At 46.2% G+C, this 22,665-nt stretch overlaps 13 protein-coding genes across 13 annotated transcripts; 10 read left to right on the top strand and 3 right to left on the bottom strand.

Annotated features, from left to right (window-relative positions):
* Nucleotides 1-31: 31 nt before the first annotated feature.
* Nucleotides 32-1,931, top strand: V1514DRAFT_336032 (uncharacterized protein; the record flags this gene model as incomplete). Its single annotated transcript, XM_066928483.1, has 3 exons — nt 32-225; nt 314-483; nt 557-1,931. Coding segments are annotated over exons 1-3 (1,484 nt in total), but the record flags the coding sequence as incomplete, so codon positions are not given.
* Nucleotides 1,921-4,630, top strand: V1514DRAFT_162133 (uncharacterized protein). The gene is made up of 5 exons (XM_066924531.1): nt 1,921-2,208; nt 2,276-2,361; nt 2,426-3,975; nt 4,039-4,436; nt 4,492-4,630. Exons 1-4 carry the CDS (start codon nt 2,098-2,100, stop codon nt 4,260-4,262), a joined length of 1,971 nt encoding a protein of 656 aa, XP_066781618.1. The 5' UTR covers nt 1,921-2,097; the 3' UTR covers nt 4,263-4,436; nt 4,492-4,630.
* Nucleotides 4,631-5,010: 380 nt separating this feature from the next.
* V1514DRAFT_321815 (diacylglycerol O-acyltransferase) lies at nt 5,011-6,727 on the top strand (the record flags this gene model as incomplete). Its single annotated transcript, XM_066926071.1, has 3 exons — nt 5,011-5,329; nt 5,390-5,430; nt 5,492-6,727. The coding sequence occupies 3 exons, from the start codon at nt 5,011-5,013 to the stop codon at nt 6,725-6,727; spliced, it is 1,596 nt and encodes a 531-aa protein (XP_066781617.1).
* A 46-nt stretch (nt 6,728-6,773) lies between these two features.
* Nucleotides 6,774-7,034, bottom strand: V1514DRAFT_284681 (uncharacterized protein; the record flags this gene model as incomplete). The annotated part of the gene is made up of 1 exon (XM_066925150.1): nt 6,774-7,034. The coding sequence occupies one exon, from the start codon at nt 7,032-7,034 to the stop codon at nt 6,774-6,776; it is 261 nt and encodes an 86-aa protein (XP_066781616.1).
* Nucleotides 7,035-7,280: 246 nt separating this feature from the next.
* V1514DRAFT_321813 (uncharacterized protein) lies at nt 7,281-8,393 on the top strand (the record flags this gene model as incomplete). The annotated part of the gene is made up of 3 exons (XM_066926070.1): nt 7,281-7,305; nt 7,352-7,432; nt 7,501-8,393. The coding sequence occupies 3 exons, from the start codon at nt 7,281-7,283 to the stop codon at nt 8,391-8,393; spliced, it is 999 nt and encodes a 332-aa protein (XP_066781615.1).
* V1514DRAFT_336020 (mitochondrial carrier domain-containing protein) lies at nt 8,359-9,683 on the top strand. Its single transcript, XM_066928482.1, has one exon. It carries the CDS (start codon nt 8,669-8,671, stop codon nt 9,632-9,634), a length of 966 nt encoding a protein of 321 aa, XP_066781614.1. The 5' UTR covers nt 8,359-8,668; the 3' UTR covers nt 9,635-9,683.
* A 34-nt stretch (nt 9,684-9,717) lies between these two features.
* On the top strand, nt 9,718-11,076 carry V1514DRAFT_336019 (peptidase S8/S53 domain-containing protein). The gene has a single exon (XM_066928481.1). It carries the CDS (start codon nt 9,763-9,765, stop codon nt 11,011-11,013), a length of 1,251 nt encoding a protein of 416 aa, XP_066781613.1. The 5' UTR covers nt 9,718-9,762; the 3' UTR covers nt 11,014-11,076.
* V1514DRAFT_336018 (concanavalin A-like lectin/glucanase domain-containing protein) lies at nt 11,050-12,529 on the bottom strand. Its single transcript, XM_066928480.1, has 2 exons — nt 12,345-12,529; nt 11,050-12,282 (listed from the first exon to the last, which is right to left on the bottom strand). Exons 1-2 carry the CDS (start codon nt 12,448-12,450, stop codon nt 11,087-11,089), a joined length of 1,302 nt encoding a protein of 433 aa, XP_066781612.1. The 5' UTR covers nt 12,451-12,529; the 3' UTR covers nt 11,050-11,086.
* Nucleotides 12,530-12,626: 97 nt separating this feature from the next.
* V1514DRAFT_336016 (NAD-dependent glycerol-3-phosphate dehydrogenase N-terminus-domain-containing protein) lies at nt 12,627-14,074 on the top strand. The gene has a single exon (XM_066928479.1). It carries the CDS (start codon nt 12,715-12,717, stop codon nt 13,879-13,881), a length of 1,167 nt encoding a protein of 388 aa, XP_066781611.1. The 5' UTR covers nt 12,627-12,714; the 3' UTR covers nt 13,882-14,074.
* Nucleotides 14,075-14,361: 287 nt separating this feature from the next.
* Nucleotides 14,362-15,871, top strand: V1514DRAFT_297802 (TFIIE alpha subunit-domain-containing protein; the record flags this gene model as incomplete). The annotated part of the gene is made up of 5 exons (XM_066925469.1): nt 14,362-14,605; nt 14,690-14,785; nt 14,845-14,986; nt 15,047-15,631; nt 15,674-15,871. Coding segments are annotated over exons 1-5 (1,116 nt in total), but the record flags the coding sequence as incomplete, so codon positions are not given.
* Nucleotides 15,466-18,980, bottom strand: V1514DRAFT_310811 (uncharacterized protein). The gene is made up of 2 exons (XM_066925781.1): nt 18,903-18,980; nt 15,466-18,837 (listed from the first exon to the last, which is right to left on the bottom strand). Exons 1-2 carry the CDS (start codon nt 18,960-18,962, stop codon nt 15,877-15,879), a joined length of 3,021 nt encoding a protein of 1,006 aa, XP_066781609.1. The 5' UTR covers nt 18,963-18,980; the 3' UTR covers nt 15,466-15,876.
* A 115-nt stretch (nt 18,981-19,095) lies between these two features.
* On the top strand, nt 19,096-20,307 carry V1514DRAFT_336009 (mitotic checkpoint regulator, MAD2B-interacting-domain-containing protein). Its single transcript, XM_066928478.1, has 3 exons — nt 19,096-19,325; nt 19,399-19,649; nt 19,715-20,307. Exons 1-3 carry the CDS (start codon nt 19,127-19,129, stop codon nt 19,985-19,987), a joined length of 723 nt encoding a protein of 240 aa, XP_066781608.1. The 5' UTR covers nt 19,096-19,126; the 3' UTR covers nt 19,988-20,307.
* Nucleotides 20,308-20,373: 66 nt separating this feature from the next.
* On the top strand, nt 20,374-22,662 carry V1514DRAFT_344426 (YL1 nuclear protein-domain-containing protein; the record flags this gene model as incomplete). The annotated part of the gene is made up of 2 exons (XM_066929187.1): nt 20,374-21,036; nt 21,121-22,662. 2 exons carry the CDS (start codon nt 20,374-20,376, stop codon nt 22,660-22,662), a joined length of 2,205 nt encoding a protein of 734 aa, XP_066781607.1.
* Between the last annotated feature and the right edge of the window lie 3 nt (nt 22,663-22,665).

Here is a 22,665-nt window from a genome sequence, read left to right as displayed (position 1 = left end):
TTCGTTATCAAAAGCCCCCCGGGACAGGCGACAACAAATGCAATTGTTCCATGGTTGACAGCTGAGACGAGTAGAAAGGCAATCTGGTACGGAATGGTTCTTCAATTGTTTTTGACCAGCGTGCATGAAGCGACTTCGTCCCCGACACTCCTGGCCACCATTTTTTCGTTGGATCTTGCTTCACGGGCGACCAGCATCGCGGCTTTGCGAGCCGATATTCTCAACGTATGAGTTAGGTTCATTTCTTTATTTTTATACTGCATTATTTTGGAGTGTGATCTGACATCAAAGATATATATATATATTGATATAGAATAATAGAAACTTGGAAGCAGAAATTGCCGCGCAGAACTATTATGGTCGCGAATGGCCAGGGTTTGATCAATTGGTTAAATCATACCTTACATTTGTCTGTGATCACGGCGATCCAGATGCTGTGTATGACAGGGAAGCTGAGTTTCGAAGTCCGTTGACCGTGCTATCGTAAGTTTTATTTTATTTTATTTTGAGGAGTTTTGTGTTCTTTTGCTAATCGCCAAATTGGCCTTTTTAAAAGAGACTTGCAAGCCGCGTTTGCAAACCGTCGAGGTGTCGTGTTGACAAAGCTTGTGGCCGTGACCGCACGGTATGTATTACGTAGTGCTCAGTCCAACAGCTACGAAGATAAAGAATTTTGCGATACGGCGACGTCGGATACGGCTGGAATTTTGTTGAAAATTTTCAACTCAATTCGTGCTGACCGGTCGTCTTCTTCGTCGGTAATATTCAATGGGACTTCAGTCGCAGGCTCAATAGATGGTAATTTTAAACCCAGCCACGAAGATGCCACGGCCGTGAGCAAGCGGGACGTGATGTTATTAATCGCCTGCCTGCTTTGCCGTGCTTATTTTCGTATTAATCAACCGACCGCGTGCGCGAACGTGTTTGCCAACATTCGCACCGCGTTTGCCAGCCGTGGTGTCGAGTGGGCAACGTACCCTCTTGCACAACGGGTCACGTTACGATATTATCTGGGAGTTTTTTATCTATTTCGGCAGGAATTGCAACGAGCTCGCGCGCATTTGCAATGGGCGTTTGTTAATTGCTATTACAATGGCGGAGATGCTGGTGGATTAAAAAATCATCGGGCTATATTGAAGTATCTGATCCCGGTACAAATCCTGTTGGGTCAATCACTCAGCCGACAAGCATTTGAATTGGCAGGTCTACGATTGACGGCTGTGTTTGAACCGCTAGCACGGGCAGCAAAACAAGGTGACTTGTGCCAGTTTAGATATCATTTATGGCAAAACGTGGATTGGCTTGTGCGATCCAAGTTATTTGTCGTGTTAAATTCGAAAGCAGAGATTTTAATTTTTAGAAACTTGTTTTCCCGAATTGATCGCATCGATCAACAGCAACAGCAGCAGCAGCAGCAGATCGGAGATCAAGATGGTGCGAATGCGAAAAAGAAAACAAATGATTTAACATTCGATCAATTACTTGCCGGCATTAAATTGTCAACACGCACACTTCCGTCGTCAGCGTTGTCACCACAACAGCATCAGCCATCATTAGATTGGACATATGATGATATTGAAAACGTATGCGTTAGCTTGATTGATCAAGGATTCATGAAAGCAAACATTTACACCCGGAGTAAGGTATTGAGACTAATGCCTTCTGGCGGGTTTCCGCCGTTAAGTCAACTATGGCCGTTGCCACAATTGGTTGCTAATGGTGATGAATGGTTAACTAGTTAAGTTAACTTTGTATATATACTCGAACATAATGCATTGAAAACGGGGAAAGAAAAAATTAAATTGATTGCACATTGAGAAAACATGGAAAAACAAAAAATGGCCTCGAATGTTTTTTTTTTCTTGCTTTACCATGAGATCACTAGGCTTATAAATAACAATTTCCAATTAAAAAAAAAAAAAAAAAAAAAAGAGCAAGAATAACGTGTGATCGAAAACATTCGAGCGATGCAGCTCATAGGGTTAGGTTGAAATCTGACTTGACATTTGGATCGAGAGCCCTGTTCAAATTAGAAAAAGAGTCGACGACGATAAAGAATAATGATATGACTATATATATATAGCAACACGATAAACTATGTCAAATTTGACCTCGCTATATACATTTGCGGATCTAGATGGCTTGCGACGATACAGTACGTCCACTCCGTTACGAGTGATTGGTCACGTTGACCTTGACGCGTTCTACGTATGAACTTGAACTTGTGGCATTTACGCACGTTTGATTTACAATAATGGCTAAAAAGTTATGGCAGGCACAATCTGAATCGGTCAGATTAGGGCTAGATCCTGAAATTCCGCTTGCCTGTCAACAATGGCAGGGCTTAATTGCCGTGAACTAGTATGCACATTTTACTCATGATTTATTGCCGCTATCGGGCTAATAGTTAATTATCTATATATAGTGCGGCCAGGACGTTTGGAATTAAACGAATGGACACGGCAGCAGAAGCCAAACGCAAATGTCCCGAGCTTGTATTAGCTCATGTGGCAACATGGCGAGAAGGTGATTCGCATTGGGCGTATCATGGCAACTCGCCAGACAAGGCGACGCACAAGGTATCGCTTGACCCATACCGCAAGCACAGCCGGGAGATTTTTAAAATTTTTTACAGTGCGTGTGATAAGGTTGAACATGCTGGCATTGACGAGGCATTTATGGATTTTTCAAAAATTGTGTACGACAAGCTCAGTGACTTGTTCCCGGCCTTGGTCGCCGAGATTGAAGTCATGCGACAGGATAATCGGCAACGAGAATTAAGCGACATGCGGTTACCTTTGCCATTGTCATTAATAGAAGCGAGCAAATTAGAATACCAAGGTTTTGTTGTTCCTGCAGGCACAGACAGCAACAATGATAACAATAACGATATGGCCGTAATGGATTGGGACGACGTGTGCATGTGCGTTGGCAGCCAGATTGCTGAAACGATCCGGGCGCGCGTTCATGACGAACTTAAATTCACATGTTCTGCCGGCGTGGCATCAAACCGGGTACTGGCAAAGCTTTGCAGCGGGTTTAAGAAACCAAACAATCAAACCGTTTTGCGCCGGCGTGCCGTGCGGTTATTTCTTTCAGGCGTGAAATTCACAAAACTGCGTGGCTTGGGCGGCAAGCTTGGTGAAGACGTGCGCTGCGGGTTTAACGTGCCTAGTGACCCGTCATCGTTATCGTCGATCGAGTTTTTGCTACAATTCAGCGTGCGCGATTTTGCCAAGGAACTTGGTCATGAAACTGCAGCATGGCTGCATGATATTATTCGTGGAATCGATTACAGCGAGGTTAAATCTGTTGAGGGGGATGACGATGACTGCGGCGGCAGTGGCGGTGCAAGTAAAACAATGTTGTCGGCCAAAAGTTTTCGAAACACCGTGCGCACGTACGATCAAGTGGAGAAATGGCTGCGCATTTTTACTTGTGATCTTGTTAATAGAATTAATGATAGCAACAGCAGTAGCAACAGCAGTAGCAACAGCAGTAGCAATAGCAGTAATGGAAATGGGGCGGTCAAGTTTCCGAGAACGTTGACGATTCACCACCGGACCGGGTCATCACGGTCGCGGTCGAAACAGATGCCGATTCCGGCATGCCAGATTTCAAACTTGGAACCTACAGTTTTCGAAACCGCCAAACAGGCGTATCGGCAACTTGAACGGGAAGTGCCGGATCCATATCCGTGCCAACATTTGTCACTAAGCGTGAGCAATTTTGCTCCACCAGCGTCGACGAGTGCGATTTTAAATTTTTTGGTAAAGCAAACGCCGCAGGAGCGGCAACAGCAGCAACAACAACAACAGCAACAACAACAACAACAACAACAGCAACAGCAACAACAGCAACAGCAACAACAAATAAGGACCACTGCTATTACAGATTGCAATAATAATTTGCGCAAATCGAATGGTATTCAAAGCTTTGTCAAACGAAAGGTAAATGACGATCGTGACTCTGAAGGTGCGAATGATGCATGTGTTCGATGTGATAGGTGCGGTAGTGACGTGTTAATGGTCGATGCAGTTGAACATGCAGACTGGCATTTCGCGAAGGACTTGCAACAGCAATTTGTGAACAATAACAGCAATAACGACGGTGATGGAACTGAAAATTTGACGGACGAAGTGATAACACATAATAAAAGGAAATCGGGCAAAGTTGGAGAGCATGATTCATCGTCATCTAGCAGGAAGACGGTCAAGTTGGAAAAAGGCCAACAACAATTGTTTGCATTGCGCAGGGTGTAGAGGATCGTGAAGGTGTTGGCGTATAGATTTAGATCAAGATAACCATAATTTCATGTGCCGCAACTTCAACCAATCGTCAACGTGAACTCGTCCACATTATTTAAGTGCAAAACCTGTATAAATTAATTTTCATGATGGATTGATTGATTATATTTTTATTGACGCTATATAATTGTAAGTAGTGAATAATAGAAGGAAAACCCCCTTACTAAGTAACAACATAATACAGAACAATATAAGCGCATTCGCCAACGTCACTTTTCTCCTTATGTTCTTTAGCACCTTTGCAGTGCAGATTCCTATCTGGCCCATCTCTTCAAATGTCTCGAGAATACGTCCGAATTTTCCATAGGTCGACGGGAGAGCTGGCCTTAAGAGTTCGTGAACTCATCGAGACGTAGTCCCAACTTCTGACTGGGTCCATCATGATCACTGACATTGTCATCACAGCTGCTGATTGGCTTCCCAAACTTGAGGCCCAGCTTGGTCTACTTGAACACCACCTAGTACAAGAGAGTTATATACAATGTACCTAATCTCTCAAAAACATGATTGTACGTAATTTTTTACTCGATGCGATCCGCCAACTTTATATTCTTTTGTGCTTAAATAATGCGTTAGTAATTTTCACGTGAAGGTCATCCCCGCAGTTCTTTGTAACAATGCAAGTTCAAAACAGCCCCATTCCAAAACTGGCGGAGGGTCAAAAGAAAATAAAAGAAAGAAAAAAAAAAAAAGAAGGTCGGCTATGACGACGGTAACGGATGTTTTACGGCAACGGACAGTAGGGATTAAGGCTAAAGAATCAGCGAGGGATCAAGTGATTAGTGACAGTTTGGGCCAAGGTCAGGATGACAACAGCAGCCTGAGAAGACAAAATACAATAGATGCAGCAACAAAAATAGCAACAACAGCCACAGTAACGGCAAAAAGGACGAGGAGAAGTAAACAATTAAACCATGTATACCCCATTCATCACATTAGCCGGGCATCAATCTTATCAAGAGATTCCGTGGCACGAACACCTAGTTTTGTTGGCTTTCGCAACTTGGCCATGATTGTGCTAGGTAAGAAATAATGGAAAGACATGGCATAAATTTTGATATTGACGTATTGGGGGAGTTTAGTCGTGAGTAATTTGCGATTGGTAGTTGAAAATTACAAAAAAGTGAGCAGATTAAATCATGGTAGACGCGGGGGTAATTGGTTTTATTTAACATTATGAATAGTACGGCGTGTTGATTTCGTTTTCCCGGTTTGACATGCCACGGCAGGATTTTGCTTACGCAATGTTATTGACGGGTTCGATTCCGTTGCACCTGTTTATCGCACTTGTGATTGAACGGACAATTGCGTCAGCAGCTGCAGTTGCTGCTGCTGCAGCAACTACCAAGACGGCAGCCATAAAAAGATACATGTGGCACGTGGTCGTGCTTGTGCATTCGATAAACGTGGCATGCTGCGTGCTGGTTACGACATGGTTCGTGTATTACAAGGTATACCACCCGGTGGTGGGCACGGCGTGTGAGATTCACGCCGTGATTGTAGGCCTGAAAGTGGCATCGTACGCGCTCACGAACAGGGACTTGCGCGAGGCGGCACAACACAAGCGTAAAGATCGTGGTGGTGGTGGTGGCGGTGGTGGTGGTGATGATGATGATGATGATGATGACGACGATGATGAATGGGTGGTGCCAGAATTTTACAGGACGGCGCCATATCCCGACAACTTGACGGTTTCGAACCTGTGTTATTTCTGGTGGGCACCCACGTTGGTTTATCAACCGGTGTACCCACGATCGGGACCGTTCCGGCTCGGTTTCTTTATGAAGCGGGTTGCGGAAGTGATTGCATGCGGAGTCGTGATTTGGTTTTTGTCGGCTCAGTATGCGGTGCCAACGTTGCAAAACAGTTTAGTTCATTTCAACACGCTGGCATACGTGTCACTGACAGAACGGTTGATGAAACTAGCGACCGTGAGCATGGCGATTTGGTTGACGGGATTTTTTTGCGTTTTTCAAAGCGGATTGAACGGGTTGGCCGAGGCCATGAGGTTCGGAGATCGTGAGTTTTATGATGACTGGTGGAATTCGACCACGGTGGGCGAATATTGGAAGTTGTGGAATAAGCCGGTGACGAATTACTTCCGGCGGCACATGTACGGCCCGTTGGTGAGGTCTCGGGGTTGGAGCCCGGTGCAGGCGAGCGCGATCGTGTTCACGGTGAGCGCGGTGCTGCACGAATTGGCGGTCGGCGTGCCGACGCATAACGTGATTGGGGTCGCGTTTGCGTCCATGATGTTGCAGATCCCGCTGGCGGTCGTGACGGCGCCGTTGGCGGGAATGCCGGGACGAACACCGGCCACGATCGGCAACTGCGTGTTTTGGGTCTCGTTCTTTATGGGCCAGCCGTTAGGCGTGCTGCTGTATTACTTTGCTTGGAGTGCGAAATATGTCAAAGAATGATGATGATGATGATGATGATTAATGTAGTATTAAAGTATTTTTTATTTTATATTGTGGACGTGACTTTGAAAGGTTGAGACACTTGACCGAGCAACCAAGCATCCTTAAGAGTTCGTGAAAGAGACAACAAGTCCTCGATTGCACGGACCAAAGCGATGGTATGGCATTCAATCTCGTAAGACTGGGCAGCAGCTGCGGGCAGGCCTGCAGCGGGAGGAGCCAGGTCGACCAGGTCGTTGAATTCAGTCACGACCGAGGCCGTGGCTTCATTGATGCGTTCTACAGCAGCAAGGTCAGATATGAACATGAAAAGTAATATGATATGATGAAAAAAAAAAAAAAAAAAAAAAATTACGCACGGTTAAGAGTCAATGCCCTCTGGGAGGCCATTGAAAGAATGTTGTGCCGGGTTTGGATGGATTTTTATAAATATATATATGTAATGGTGAAGCGAAGCCAAACAAATATTTACCCGGCGTTTCCGGCAGGGGCAACAATGAAGAAAGCTGTTTAACTGCCCTGGTTGGTTACAAAGAATTACGAGTAGGGCATTATGTCGAGTCAGTCGGGGATTAAAGGTAAGCCACAAATATTGATCAATGTCTGTGTACTAATGGGATTTAGCTACGGATGAATTGCTGGACGCAATCAAGACGTTTGTTGCCGCCGGGCATGCAGGGTCGTTGCTGATACGAATCGACCGCGGTATGTAAAACAGGAGCCAAAAAAAAAAAAAAAAAAAAAAAAACAATGGGCCAGCTGACATGGCACAGAGACGCTGGTGGCGGGAGAATTTATTTCCGGGCCAATTGATGCCGTGCAGGCAGTGTTGAAGGATGGCGAGCCGGCGTACGTGCTGCACCGGGACGACGCAGGCACGACCACGACGCTGATTTCGTACGTGCCGGACCAGGCGGCCGTGCGCAGCAAGATGGTGTACGCATCCACTCGCAACACGGTGACCCGGGCCGTATCAGCGGCTGCGCACGTGGACAACAGCCACAGCGTGTTTGCGACCGACCGTGCCGACGTGAGCACGGCCGGCCTGGCCCGGTTCGCAGCCCACGCGCAGCTGGAGCAGCCGCTGACGAGAGAGGAGGAAGCATTGCAAGCCGCGAACCGGCAGCAAGCGGTCGAGCACTCAACCGTGCGACGCGCGCACGTGAGCTCCGGCCTGAGCCTGCCGCTGACGAGTGCAGCGCAATCGAGCCTGGACCGGCTGCAGCAGCAGCAGCAGCAGCTTGGCGGCCGTGACGGGCTTAGGGCCGTGGTGCTCAAGATTGACCACGGACACGAGCAGGTCGACGTGGACGCCGTGGTTGAGGGTGACGACGGACCCGAGACCGACACGGAAGCCGTGCTCGAGCAATTGCGGGCCCGGCTCAGCCAGGCAGCAGACGCGCCCCGGTACGCGTTCGTGCGAGTGGCCGGCTCGGTCGCGTTCGTGTACGTGTGCCCGCAAGCAGCGCCGGTGCGCCAGCGCATGGTCTACGCGGCGTCACGTGCCGTCGTGGCTGGTCACGTGCGCCAGCTGTCGCGCAAGGTCGAGGTCGGCCACTTCGCCGACGTCACGGCCGACGCGGTCACGGCCGCAGCACCGGCCAGCAGCGGCAGCAGCAGCAACAGGTTCGCCCGGCCCAAGGCGCCGTTTCGGCGTGGGCGTTAGTTAGTTTTGCAACGAAGGAAGTTGGCAGTCGCGGGCCAGCGGACCCCGTGCGCATGTCGGTGACAGCGCGGCCACATCGTGCCCGTGCGGCTAGCCGACGTGACTCTGTTTGGCTCGGGTGCATGTGATTTACCCCGGATTTTTGGTTGTCGTTACACTATATAATCGTCCCCAAGTGCTCGCTTGCTCGTAGATGCCAATGACCCGTCCGTAGCACTTCAATTTCCCCATTACTCACTCACTCACTTGCTCGCTCGCTCGCTCGCTCATTCGCCATGCCAGAGAAAAAGAAAAAACCCACCGCAGCCGTGAACCTGATCGCCGGCGGCACCGCGGGCCTGTGCGAGGCTTTGTCCTGCCACCCTCTGGACACGATCAAGGTCCGCATGCAATTGTCCACCAGAGGCACCGGCGCTGTTGGCGCTTCCGCAGGCAAAAAACTAGGCTTCTTTGCCACCGGTGCCCAGATTGTGCGTCGTGAATCGCCGTTCGGCCTCTACAAGGGCCTGGGCGCGGTGATCACCGGCATCGTGCCCAAGATGGCCATCCGGTTTTCGTCGTTTGGATTTTTCAAGTCCGCATTGGCATCGTCATCTGGCACGACGTCCTCATCCGGCGTGTTTTTGGCCGGATTACTGGCCGGCACGACCGAGGCCATTCTCGTGGTCAATCCCACCGACGTGGTCAAGATCAGGCTGCAAGCCCAGCATCATTCCATGGCCGACCCGCTCGACGTGCCCAAGTACCGGTCCGCGCCTCATGCTGCTTACACAATCGTGCGCGAGGAAGGCTTGTCGGCGCTGTACCGCGGAGTCGTGCTGACCGCACTGCGGCAGGCAACAAACCAGGCCGTTAACTTCTCCGCCTACACTGAGCTCAAGGCCTACTGCCTGTCGTTGCAGCCTGATCTAGTTGAGCTGCCTTCATACCAACACATGGGCCTTGGTCTTATTTCCGGTGCCTTGGGTCCGTTATCGAACGCGCCGATTGATACGGTCAAGACCAGGATGCAACGCGAATCCGGACTGTCGGGCGAATCCGGATTCGCCCGGTTTTCTCGAATCGCTGGATCGTTGTTACGAAATGAAGGCATGCTGGCTTTTTACAAGGGCATTACTCCAAGAGTCATGCGCGTGGCGCCCGGCCAGGCCGTCACGTTTGCCGTGTACGAACAAGTGTCGACCGTGCTCGACCGCGTGCCCTACATTGGATCCTCGCGGCCGCTCACGGCAGAGGAGTAGATGTTATGTAATACATAAACAAACAAATAAAAAAATAAAAATAAAATGTGTAATATAGATTTTAATTTCCATTCTGCCTGCAACCCAACAATCTCATAATACCTTCATACCTACATACCCCACAAGCCATGGTTAAATTCACAGTATTTCTCAGATTTTTCTTACTAGCTGCTTCTGCTGTTGCCGCCGTTGGCGGTGATGATGATGATGATGATAATGTGGACACCAATTTCATGGTCATGCCCGGCCGCTACCTTGTCGTGCTAAGGCCTCATTTGTCCGCACCCGACGTGGAATCTCACTTTACCTGGTTGTTCAATCTTACTGCCGATCATAACAGTCACGTCGTACGCAAGTTTGGCGCTTGGATGGGCCAGGCAAGTTACGCCGGAAGATTCGGGTCCGCGCTGGCTACCGTGATTTCCCGCCGCGCCGATGTCGCCAGTGTCGAGCCCGAGGCCGTGTTCCGTGCCTCGTTGTCGGCCGTAAACACGCAAGCCAATGCCGGCTGGAACCTGGCCCGATTATCGTCCCGTGAGCCGGTCAACACGACCGCGCCTGCGTTCACGTTCCAATATGGGCCCGATCCCGGAAGCGGAGTGACCGTGTTTGTGCTTGACACCGGCGTGCGCGCCAGTCACGTTGACCTGGCTGGCAGGGTCACCGGCATGGTCAACCTGGTGAGCTGGTCCGCCAACACTGATCGCCACGGCCACGGCACTCACGTGGCTGCCATTGCGGCCGGCACGAATTACGGCGTGGCCAAGCGCGCCAACTTGGTTGCCGTCAAGGTCTTGAATGACCACGGTGCCGGCACCACGGTCACGATCTTGGAAGGCATTCAGTACGTCGTGCGCGATCACGTTCGCCGGCAGCGGCAAGCCACCGGCCGGGTTGACAGCGTGATTAATCTTAGCCTCGGCGGCAGGTTTTCGCCAGCGTTAAACCTGGCCGTGCGTGCTGCCGTGCGCAACGGCGTGCACGTTGTCGTGGCCGCTGGAAATGCGTACGGCAAGGACGCGTGCCAGTTCTCACCTGCCAGTGAACCTTCCGTGATCACCGTGGCGGCTTCAACCATGGACGACATGCCGGCCCGGTTTTCAAACTTGGGGCCGTGCGTCGATGTGTTTGCACCCGGCGTAAACATCTTGTCTGCTTCAGCCTGGTCCGATTCGGCTCAAAAAAGCCTGAGCGGCACGTCCATGGCCGCACCGCTCGTGGCAGGATTAACCGCGTATCTGATTTCGCAGTCGCCTCAAAATGTCGCACTATCAGTTGCTCAAGTCAAGCAGCAAATATTGCAATTGGCAACCAAAAATGCATTGTCAAACTTGCCTAGCAATACCGGCAACTATCTGGCCTACAACGGCATTCACTAATACCATTCGACTAGTTTTTTTTTTTTATTTTATTTTAATTCTTCTAGTACTACTTCAATACAAACTATTATTATTACAAAAACTTGGCATGATGATTTGCTCTCCACCGCTTGTAAATCGCGTACGCTGCCACGGCCACTAATGCAACCACGGCTGCAGTCAACAAGAGCACGGTCAACGACACGGATGACGGTGACGACGGCTTAGCTTCAGTCACGCCACGTAACGCAGTAAAGATCGAACCGGCATGTTCCTTAATCACGGATTCAAACTTGCCGTCCAAACGATCCGCCAACCGGCCAATCTCGGCCGCCACGTTCTGCTTCGTGGTCTCGTGCATGTTTACCGTGGCCCCGTGTAGTTGTGATTCCGTCCGCGACGTGGTGGTTTCGATCCGACCTAGTCTTTGATCCAATCTTTCCACCAACGACCGAATGATTTCTCTCACGTTTTCGTTACCATCAGCAGCATCATGCTTGCCAGAATTGGCATTAATCGCAGATTGTAACGACGTTATGGCATCCGTGTTGGCTTGCACTAGTCGGGTTAATTGATTTAGTTGTTCCTGCAAATCATGATCATCATTATCATCATGGCGTATTTGCTGTTTTTGTTCTTGCCTCTGTTTTTGTTGCGCTTGTTGTTGCTGCTTTTGGTTTTGCTGTTGTTGGCGTAGTACCGGCGGAATCACCTTGCCTTTACCAGAACCAACCGTATCAATGCCAAAAATTTCAAACGTATCCGGTACATCAAACGACGATGCCGAAACTCCCAAATGCAAATCTGGCGGCAAATGCACGCCATCAACACTAAAACAATCCCGGCCGTCGACCTCGACCTTGACCGATCTGCCGGTGACTTGCAATCCAATCTTAACCACCGACCCGGTATTTCGATATTTAAATCCGCACGATGCAAACGCTTGACCGGCCGGATTTGATAATCCGGCATACGATATCGTGCCGTCGTTTAAATGCCCGCGCACGGTGCCCTTGCCGTCGGCCACCGAATCCACCACAACTGCCAAGCCATCCCACAAATCTCGTGATCCATACACGGGACCTTGTTGACCTGCTTGTGCGGCATACCATAACACAATCCCACCCCCTGGCCGTTCCGAACCCGATGCTCGAAACGTCAAGTCCGTGGTCCACTGTTCAAATCCTAACGTTGCCTGGGACCAGATCGCTCCCGATTGACCCTTCTCGCCAGGACTGGTTAAAAAAATTCGATCTGACTCAACCACAACCGATCCAACCTTGTCAAAGCCTATCGATCATTAATCAAAAAAAAAAAAAAAAAAAAAAAAAAGGCCTTGTAAACTTTCATACCTGGCACGGTTATTCTGTCTTGCGATATCGGCGTTGGTAATGACAATTTAGGATCCACAAGAGCAAACCCTACAGAACATAATGCTAGTAAACCTAATTGCCACATTTTGCAAACCGGAAATGATATACAGCGTATTCTTCAATTCAGCAAGTATTATTATATATTATTACTTTATATTATTATTTGTATGCGTTGATGCGAACGTTTCAACCCCTGGATTTCCATATTAGTCATTCGTTACCTAACGGCTCAGTTTACCCTGACGACTCCTTTTTTGGGGATTTTTTTTTTTTTGCATTGTTGGCTTGCCGGGCCGAGGAAATCGTAATATGTAACCGACCGACTATATATAAACCATAAAATGTCACCATGCCACAACTGTCCGCCTTGCGCTCACATCTTGCCAAATTTGCAACCACAACAACAAATATCATGAGTGCAAAACATCGTGTTTCAGTGATTGGATCAGGCAATTGGGGATCCGCGATTGCCAAGATCGTGGCCGAAAATACTGCTATTCATGGCGACCAATTCGAAACCGACGTGCGCATGTGGGTGTTTGAGGAATTAGTTGACGGTCGCAAGTTAACCGAGATCATCAACACGACTCATGAAAATGTCAAGTATCTGAAATCGATTCGATTGCCGGTAAACGTCGTGGCCGTGCCTGACTTGCTCGATGCCGTGACCGGGTCTGATATCTTGGTGTTCAACGTGCCGCATCAGTTCTTGCCCCGCATCTGCAACACGTTACGTGGTCACGTCCCCGCATCGGTCAGGGCTGTGTCGTGCATCAAGGGAGTTGAGTTGTCTGCCGAGAATGGCATCACGATCATTGCCGAGTACATTTCGCAACAACTTGGCATTTACTGTGGCGCGCTGTCCGGTGCCAACTTGGCGCCGGAAGTGGCATTGGAAAAATTCTCGGAAACCACGGTTGCTTACAAGGTTCCTCAGGCACTTGCGCAACAGCCACCAGAACTCATTACTCAAAGCACGATCAAGTCATTATTTCATCGGCCTTACTTTCATGTTAACGTCGTGAATGACGTGGCCGGCGTGTCAATTTGCGGCGCGTTGAAAAACATTGTCGCGTTGGCATCCGGATTCGTGGACGGCATGGAATGGGGCGACAACGCAAAGTCTGCCATTATCCGTCGCGGATTACTTGAAATGATCCAATTCGGCAAAGATTTTTTCCCGCTTGCGAATCCGGCCACCGTGACTGAGGAATCATGCGGCGTGGCCGACGTGATTACTTCTTGCGCTGGTGGACGAAATCATCGTGTCGGCGTCGCATTCATTAAAGCTCAAAAGACAAGCCCTGGCAAATCAATTTTCGATATCGAATCTGAGTTACTTGATGGTCAAAAAGCACAAGGTGTTACCACGGCGCAAGAAGTTTATGAGTTTTTAAATCGCAGGGGCAAAACTGGTCAATATCCATTGTTTTCGGCCGTTAATGATATTTTGTTTAATAACTTGGACAGTTATGCGTTGCCACGAATTTTGGAAAAAGTTGAAAAACAACTATAAACCATCATACCGTTTCCGAACTGGATAATGTAGATAACATACTCAGAGAAAAAACAATAATTTGTAACTGGCGGCTTGTTGACGTGACGGGGATTACTTTTTTAACCCCGCTTTCTCAATGTCTAATCGATTAATGATTTTTTTTTTTTTTTTATTTTTTTTTCATTAAATGCATTATTTTATATACAACTAATATTAACTAGTTCACCATTCATCTCAGCATCTGATAGAGTCAATGGCCACAGTATGACTTAACCAAAACCAAGTTCAAACCATGCGCGTCGACACGTCCAACCATTAGGACTATCCATTGTCAGCCCTGTAAATCTAAAAAAAAAAAAAAAAAAAACTATGTAGTCTTTAATCTCGCAGCCAGTAAAACTTTTCCTGCTGCTACGAGTTGTAAGCTCTTATACAATTCACCACAAAGCTTTTTTCAAACTGGAAAAGAAGTGGTTCATTTTTTGCCGAAGCCGAGCAACGCCCTAACCCTATGAGGACCAGCTAATCCTTGATTTAAAGGTTTCCAGATGGCCAACGAATTACAAATTGCAGGGGGGGGATATTGTTTTGGATTAAATTGATTGTTTTATTAGAATTTACAAGTGTTTTGGTTGCAGGGCTAGGAAATGGAGGACGTCAAAACATTGATCCAATACGTGTCAAGATCGTTTTATGAAACCAGACACATCATTATTCTTGATGCCATCCTGCGGCATGTCGTGTAAGATTTTTTTTTTTTTTTTTTTGATGGTAGGAATTTGAAATTACTAGGTGACTAAGTCATGATCGGTTTGCTGGTATTTAGAATTTCAGATGACGAAATGCCGTCAGTGGTTGGCATTCAAAAGAAGGAACTTCACAAGTTATGTGCAAGACTTCGAGAAGATAGATTATTAAAAGTGTGAGTATTTAACCCCAATTAATGGGGTTTTCATTTTTCTAATTTTTTTAAAAAAAAAGTCATACAAGATCAGAACCAAAAGAAGGTCAGCAAAGACCGGTGCAAAGAACGTACTATTATATTCAATACCGGGAAGCGGTCGATTCAATCAAATGGCGGATTCACAAGCTCGGTGAAACATTTAACGAGCGCATGACAAACGTACGTATGCATCATGATTAAATTTTTTTTTTTTCCATGTGGGAACTAATCATGTAACAGGATGTTGATCGGCAAGGGTACGCATGCCCGTTTTGTCATCGCAGGTATGCGGCCATGGAAGTCCTGCCGTTGCAAGCAACCGATCTTTCCGGATTTATCTGTGCTGATTGTGGTCACGTTTTGCAAGACGATGACGATAGTGATGAGATTCGCATCGGTCAGGAAAGGCTGGCCAGGTTGATGTCACAAATCCGACGAGTTATTGATACGTTGAAACGAATCGATGACAGTTTTATTCCTGATAATGATTTTGATAGTTCATTAAAGCATGCGGTCCCGATAATATCATCGGACGGTGTCGGCTCGGACCTGTCATCATCGGCCTCGGCATTGTCGTCGCAGTTTAGGCCATTACTGCCATTCGCTTCCAAGGATGTCAACCAATCGGCATTGTCGATCGAATTCGACTTGACCTCCGGTGATGACGAGTCAGGTACTGCGGCAAAAGCAGCGGCAAAAGCAGCAGCGGCAAAAGCAGCAAAGGAACAGGCAGAAAAGAACGCGTTGCCTATATGGCATCTTGAAAGTACGGTTGGCCAGGAAACTGGCAAGGAGGCAGATGAACAACGGGCGAGCGAATTTAAAGTTCCAGATCTACTACAAGGGCACCCTGCTGATGAAAAGGAGAAATCAAAGGCCAACGCTGTTGCCACTCCAGTGACAGCAACAACGGTAACGGCGACGACAGATACCGTGCTTGATGCCGCTGCTGAGGATGTGATTGCAGCATACTACAATAGTCTTAACGCACAAAAGGATGAAGAGGAGGACGACGACGACGACGAAGAAGAAGAAGAAGATGACGATGAATTCGGTGAAATGGAAACATTTTAGTAGTAATTTAAATACAACCAAACCGCATCTTCAGAAACAAATTCGAATGCTTGCTTCAAATTAGGGTATAAATGTAAATATGGTTGACACGTTCGCAACATGTCATAAAAAACAGGCTCCCGAATTCGAGTATGTTGAACCACTGCGGTCACGCACTTCATCACGGCCGCTAACAACAATGCCGGTCGCGAAAACTTGCCCTCCCGTTCGCGAGGCACCTGCATTGGGACGTGTGATTTAATCGCCGGCCATGCCTTTTCAATTCGAGACGCCATGAAGTCACCAGCGTAGGTTGAAAAATCTGCAATCACGATCAATGCCGACGTGATTACATGTGTTTCCGGATCTTGCAACCGGCCAATCACTTCCGGCCACACGTCATTAATCACTGGCAACAACTCAGTCGAACTGGTGGCGAGAATTGGCGCTGCAATGTGCAGCAAATCCAAAAGCTGGAACCGTAAGGTCAATGATGAATGAGTCAGGTAGTACTGCGCAAGTAATGCGATGCGCTTGTTGATGTCATACCATTTTTTGGGAACCACTGAATCCCATTTTACGTCCTCTTTTTTTCCCTCGTATTCATTACGCGGTTGCGTATCGTTGTCGCTGTCGTTATCATTGTTCTCGGACTTGGCAGCAGTTTCAAACGTGCCATCTTTGTCTGCTCCGTCAAGTTTTTCAGTCACAGTCACCTGTGGTTTCCGGATTAGCTCATCAATCAACTGTTCAAGACTCCATATGCCCGGCCGGTTTCTTCTATCTTGAATGCTTAATTGAGTGCCCATGTAAGCAGTCGCAGTTTCTTCAACCACGGTCTTTAAAGTTTCAATAAAACCTTCAACCAAACCCTGATATCCATGATAGTTATCCAAAATTATAAAAATCTCCGCAACCAAGTCATCAAGATATGGAATTGCCTTTTCACCAGCCAGTTTAATCATAGTGGTTAAAACCTTGGACGTTCGTGGCGAGATTTGAATCGTATTCAAGCTTATCGAAATGTCATCCAGCACGTAGTCGATTTCTGAAACCAGCATGTTTGCAATATCAGAATATTCGTTAACTTGAGCCGCTAAGTTCAACAAAATCATTGCGTGATTTTGCAAGACAGGAATTCTTGATGCCACCAAGTTCAAAACAGGGTACATCAACTCAAACTCGCCTAAGGACATGGGATCGTTCATTAAATATAAAACAGCCAACGCTTCAATCGCAACCATCAATAACGTGATTTCTTCATCTGATAACTTGTCATTGTCCACGTACTTCAAAATGACGCCGTTTGAAAGATCAAACACCCGATCGATAAATATGTCCGCCTCTTTTCCATTCAGATTTTGATATTCTTCACGAGTAATTAATCCATGCCCAACATGAACAATCATCCATAATGTAACTTGCTGCATCTTTAAACTCATCAACGGGTCTGACGCTGCAAGAAAACAGCTTTCAAAAAATTCGGGCCCGAAGTTGCTCGATCCGATTGTGTAAAATACCAACTGCAGCTGTTTTGTCGCCTTGTCGCCGGCAACGTCGTTGATTTTTAAAGGCGGAAAAGAATCAAAAATTTTGTTTACCCCTTGTGATAGAATGACCGCGTTTGCAGACGATGATGATGCCAAACTCATGACGGCCGATTGGTGCATATTTAATGTTATAGACGACTGCACGCTCGATAATAGCATGTCTCCAATTATGCTAAAATCATTTGTCGACCGAGCCAGTAATTCAATAGTAGAATTGATCTTGGAAAATGATCGCCATTTTTTATCTTCGTCTTTGATCGCAAGGGTGCTCTGCAATGAGTTAATCCGATCATACAAGCATTGTTTGACCACTAAACCTGCGTCTTTATTTAAAACTCCATACAAGTCCCAGTATTTTCTCGCTATGCCTTTTACTTCGTCATCAGCATCATCCAGCATGTAAAGTATGGTATCAATCAAAAGCGACCGGCAATTTTCTAAACAGTTAAATGACCGCATGCAGAGTGACGTACAAAATTTAGTCACGGCCAGCCTTGGCTCCGGCCGGGAATGGTTCGCAAATTTGACAACCACCTCAACAGCCAACTTGACCTTGCTCTTCGTCAGGTTTAGCCATGCCAATGTCCGTATCTTTTTTCGTTCTTGCCCGTTACAATCATTGCTAATCGTGACATCATCATTTTCGTGTTTAATTAGAATGCCTGCCAGTTGCACATCTGATAACGTTCGCACAAGATAACCAGCTAATAAAGATATGCAATTTTGAACAATTCGAAACTGTACTTTTTTGTTTGTGCGTGGAGCGATGGTATTGCACAGTGAAGACACGCAGCCTGGCAAGAAACTAGCTAAAACTTCGCCATCGTTAATCACGTTATATAGCAAAAATTCCAAGGCAATTATGGCTGCATTTTGCGTATAGATATCGTTACTCTTTGAAATCACGTCGAGCAGAACCGTAACCGTGTGACTGATTGCCAATAGGTTGTTACCTTGCTTGAACATGGCCAGGCAAGATTTTGAATTATTAATGCCTTTAAACAACTGTAGCAGTGCTATGCAGCCAGCTTTTTTGGTTTCATCCGAGATCGTCCTCTGAAACGGCTCCTGATCTTTCGAGATTGGCTCTCCGCCGACAAGATGCGTAAGTAACACGAGCAACTCCTTTGCTAATTCAAATTTCATATTCTTAGACCAACACTGCCGAATACAAATTTCAGTAGACAAGATAACTAGTTCAATCTGTCGATCGTCTAGACGAGTGCGATGCATCAACAAGTAGGTGAACGGGTAATATACGTAGTCCACCAGTCTTGCATTGAACGCATCTGCCGAAATACCACATAGCGCTCTATGCATTTTCACAAGTTCTTCAGTGATTATTCGTTTGTTTTCGCCAGCATCACCATCACTTGACATTCCAAGCCACAATGACTTTGCTAACAAGGATTTGCACACGCTTTGTATCTATATTGATTCCATTAGTAAGACCTGGTTTCTCAAATAAATGTAAACTTGTTCAATTCACGAACCTGCGTAAATGCCAACGCTTCTTTCTTGTCCGGTCCATCTTCGTCATTTTTAGTTGGCATGTTGGCATTGAATTCAACCGACCTTGTTACTTGGTATTTAGAGAAATAATCGTGCATGATTAACGCCCTAACCCAAAACATTATTGAAAACTCCGTGCAACATACTCTTTATGACGTAGAAAATCAAAAGTCTTGCAGCAAAACAAAAGTGCATACTAGAAGTCATGAGTGACAGCCAGAAGGCAGAAGTTCAATTCAAGGCAAGAAAAATTCAGCCGTTTTTTAGAAAGCAACAAAAATCAAAGAATATTATTACGCCTGTGGTGGCACCTCCAAGTCCGGTCAAGTCGACGTCAAATGAATCAGTTGATGAGATTGCGGACGACCAACCAAAAAAGAAAAAACCAAAGTTTTCCAATTTAGGTATTTTTTTTATTTTTTATGTTGTTGTTTGTAAAATATTTGGGTATTTATTTTAACGCGAGAGCAACTTCAGATTTGGGTTTGGTCAGTAATGAACCTTTGCAGGATTCGGCACCAGTGGTTTCAAATGAGCCGTATCAGCCGATAATGTTATTAGGGCCAGATGAAGAACGTGATTCTGAAAATGATGACGATGTGGAAGAAGAGTATAATGAAGATGATCTGCCATCACTACCAACAGTATCAGACATGGGACTTGAGAAGCTAAATGATTCAAAGGATCTGGATACGCTTGCCAAAGAAATAGGATTAAGCGAAGATATGGTAAGGCGACTTTTAAAAAAAAAATATACAAATTTTTACAAATTATTTTACTAACAAGGTAATAGTTACAAATATTTGAAGGAAGGCGCAACAGAAGGAATCGTAATGAACAAATCAAGGTGGTGGATTATAATGTTAACGATGAATATAAACGAAACGAACAACTAATCGCCTCGGGAGCGTTACACACAGTTCAACCTGTTCGATCTGTCGGTGGTGGTCGACATCAACTGCGAGGACTGATCAATTCTGCAACGGCACAACAGGAAGGTTTGGAAGAACAATTTGCTCAGGGACGACGAACAAAGAAGGAAGTTGGATCGAAATATGGATTTTGAACTCGTAATATACGGCATGATATATATGCATGGACTTTGGTTTGAGGTTTGCAAATCTCCGGTTCAACAGATCATAAGCTTGGAAAAGATTTAGCAGGTGAATGAGATTCAGTAGCTGGCATAATTGGCTTAACGATAAACTATGTCTAATCATAATAAATGCCGATTGTTAGTGAAAAAAATTACTTCATTAGAACAACAATCCAATTTAAATGTAAACTAGTTTACTTTGAGCCAACTAATCGATAATTTAATGTGCTTCATTATTACGCGGGGTAACTTTAATCGGATCACAAGTCACGGCATCGCAACTTCGCAGGGTCACAAGAACTTTTTCAATCAATCGTAAGAAGCATCTTGAACTGCTTCCGTAACCCGCAATTCTAATGTCGAGATCAGCGTCGCCTTCTGGGTCAGAAGATTTAGAAGAACCTGAGATTGAGTTATTAGTGACTGGTCGAGAAAAGCGCGCGACAGCTGGCAACAGGTTGCGCAGTTTGCTGGACGTGGAAGAGATCTTAAACGACGACGACGACGATGACAATATCTTTGCCGAATTTGAAGATGACGAAGAATTTGTGAGCGATGAAGAAGATGAGAGCGAAAATGAAGACGAGGACGAGGACGAAGCAGATGTGAATGATGCGAAAAATAAGGAACAACAGGACGACGAGATTGAATCAGGTCAATCGCCACCTCCTGACCAGGCTGCACCAGATGACGAAATGTTCAGTGATTCGTCCGAAGATGAGGATGATCTAGGACCTGCTGGTGCTCCCGGTGAAGATTCTGACGAAGGAGAAAGAGAATTACAAAATCTAGAAAAGCTTGAACGAGCTCGCAAGCGCAAAATACAGGAACACAGAACGATCGCGGGAATTCCAGTCAAACGACATGCTCCTACGTTATCATCTATTGCACCTGAATCTAAGAAAAGAGTCATGTTGGCTCAACTACCACACGGACCAGTGAGAAGTAGTAAACGGTCAATCACGATCAAAAACAAGGAAGAAGTTCAACGCAGACTGGAAGAACAAGCACAAAGACGCGTATGACTTCAATTGTTTTTGTTTTTGTTTTTGTTTTATTTTTATTTTATTTTTTTGTTACTAACCAGTTTTTTTTTTCTATAGGCAAGCCTTCCCACACCTCAAGTTAAAGAAAAAAAGAAGCAAATCACACAAGAAGAACGAATAGAGCGTGCAAAACTCATCGAGACGCGAAACGTAGCTTCATTGCACAAATTTTTTGAGCAAGAAGTTGAACGGAAAAAATCGCTTCGCGCGGCGTTCCTGGCTCAACGTAGGGTACAGCTTGGTCCTTACGTGCGCTGGCGGAGTATCAAATCAGACTTTCCGGTTGACGAACAAAGGGCGATCGTGGAAATTATTGCAGGTGATGGGCGAAGGTCAAAACAAGCCTTACCTGAACGTGATAGCATTGATATTCCAAAACAGAAAAGGAAGTATAAGAAAAGGGTTAAGAAAGAAGTTCAAGTTGAACTCTCTAATCAAGAAGCAGCTGTTCCTCTTGAGTCTGAGAATGCTGTCAAGCAGGAGGACGTGGATGGTAAAGAAGCAAAATCAATACTAGACGAAAAAACGCCAACCAATCCAGATACGCAAGCTCAATCCATCTCAGACGAGTCAGAAACTAAACTCACGAAGACTTCTAATCCGGACATAATAAATCAAGAACCGTTTCACCAACTTGATATACCAACTAATTCTCATGCAAGAGAAGATAATAATGCAACAGAAGTTGTGGAATATACATCAGCTCCTGTTTCACCAATGAGACCAATACCGTCAGCTTCACCCTTAAAAAAATCCTTAACCCCAGACGATATTCCAGAAAACGACTTGCATTCTGACACTCAAGTAAATTCGGAAATTACTGGCGAATTTACAAACGGAATACCAGACGTACCTGTTCCGAATGATGTGCATCCTGAAGTGCAAGAAGTTGTTAAAGATGTTGAAGCGCCTGTTAACCAAGTACCTTTAGATGATTACGAGCAAACGCAGCCCGAAACTGAGAAGGAGGCCGTGGTGGAAAATCATTTAGTCTCAGTCACGCAAGTAAAGCCAGAAACCAAGAATGACAGTTGTGCGCAGGAACCTCCAATAACGACTGAGACTCAAGAGAATGGGCTTGAGGATGAACAAGTTCAAATTCACCAAGCACCTGACAGTCAACAGAATAACGAAGATCACAATTTGCAAGATTTTAAAGATGCTGAAGAAGATGAAGATCAAGATGATGGAGAAACAAAAATTAGTGGTTCAGTAGAGCCTTTAGCACGACCCGAAGAGGCACGATCACTATCGCCAGATGTGCCTAAGGCTCCAGGATCGATCGAACTTTTGTCTTTTATGGATTTTCCTACGGTGGATGCTCCTACGGTGCGAACGGCTTTATTTGGGCCCCAGGCAGTTCATAATCGTCCTCCTGCCACAACGCAACGGCATTTATGTCCAATCACCGGGTTGCCGGCCAGCTTACGTGATCCGCTTACTGGAATACGCTATGCCAATTTAGAGGCTTTCAGAATCATGCGAGCCGTGTTAAGCGGTGGCATACCTTGGAATGCGGAGTTTGGTGAAGGAATGTATTATAATCCTGTAAACCCTCAAGAGTGGGAAGCGAAAAAGATTGAAAACGCAGATACCTGAAAC

The sequence above is a fragment of the Lipomyces japonicus genome (genome assembly GCF_038497905.1).
Source record: "Lipomyces japonicus strain CBS 7319 unplaced genomic scaffold V1514scaffold_45, whole genome shotgun sequence".
In the NCBI taxonomy this organism is placed as follows: domain Eukaryota; kingdom Fungi; phylum Ascomycota; class Lipomycetes; order Lipomycetales; family Lipomycetaceae; genus Lipomyces; species Lipomyces japonicus.
Note: the sequence above shows the minus strand (reverse complement) of the source record. Positions and strands in the feature narration are given on the sequence as shown.

Coding starts and splice junctions, on each gene's coding strand:
- V1514DRAFT_162133 (XM_066924531.1), top strand. CDS start 2,098: ATGTCAAATTTGACCTCGCTATATACATTTGCGGATCTAGATGGCTTG. Junction 2,209..2,275: donor TTGACCTTGACGCGTTCTAC/GTATGAACTTGA, acceptor AAGTTATGGCAG/GCACAATCTGAATCGGTCAG. Junction 3,976..4,038: donor TGACGATCGTGACTCTGAAG/GTGCGAATGATG, acceptor TGGTCGATGCAG/TTGAACATGCAGACTGGCAT.
- V1514DRAFT_336020 (XM_066928482.1), top strand. CDS start 8,669: ATGCCAGAGAAAAAGAAAAAACCCACCGCAGCCGTGAACCTGATCGCC.
- V1514DRAFT_336019 (XM_066928481.1), top strand. CDS start 9,763: ATGGTTAAATTCACAGTATTTCTCAGATTTTTCTTACTAGCTGCTTCT.
- V1514DRAFT_336018 (XM_066928480.1), bottom strand. CDS start 12,450: ATGTGGCAATTAGGTTTACTAGCATTATGTTCTGTAGGGTTTGCTCTT. Junction 12,283..12,344: donor AGACAGAATAACCGTGCCAG/GTATGAAAGTTT, acceptor AATGATCGATAG/GCTTTGACAAGGTTGGATCG.
- V1514DRAFT_336016 (XM_066928479.1), top strand. CDS start 12,715: ATGCCACAACTGTCCGCCTTGCGCTCACATCTTGCCAAATTTGCAACC.
- V1514DRAFT_310811 (XM_066925781.1), bottom strand. CDS start 18,962: ATGCCAACTAAAAATGACGAAGATGGACCGGACAAGAAAGAAGCGTTG. Junction 18,838..18,902: donor AAGCGTTGGCATTTACGCAG/GTTCGTGAATTG, acceptor GAATCAATATAG/ATACAAAGCGTGTGCAAATC.
- V1514DRAFT_336009 (XM_066928478.1), top strand. CDS start 19,127: ATGAGTGACAGCCAGAAGGCAGAAGTTCAATTCAAGGCAAGAAAAATT. Junction 19,326..19,398: donor ACCAAAGTTTTCCAATTTAG/GTATTTTTTTTA, acceptor GAGCAACTTCAG/ATTTGGGTTTGGTCAGTAAT. Junction 19,650..19,714: donor TAGGATTAAGCGAAGATATG/GTAAGGCGACTT, acceptor ACAAGGTAATAG/TTACAAATATTTGAAGGAAG.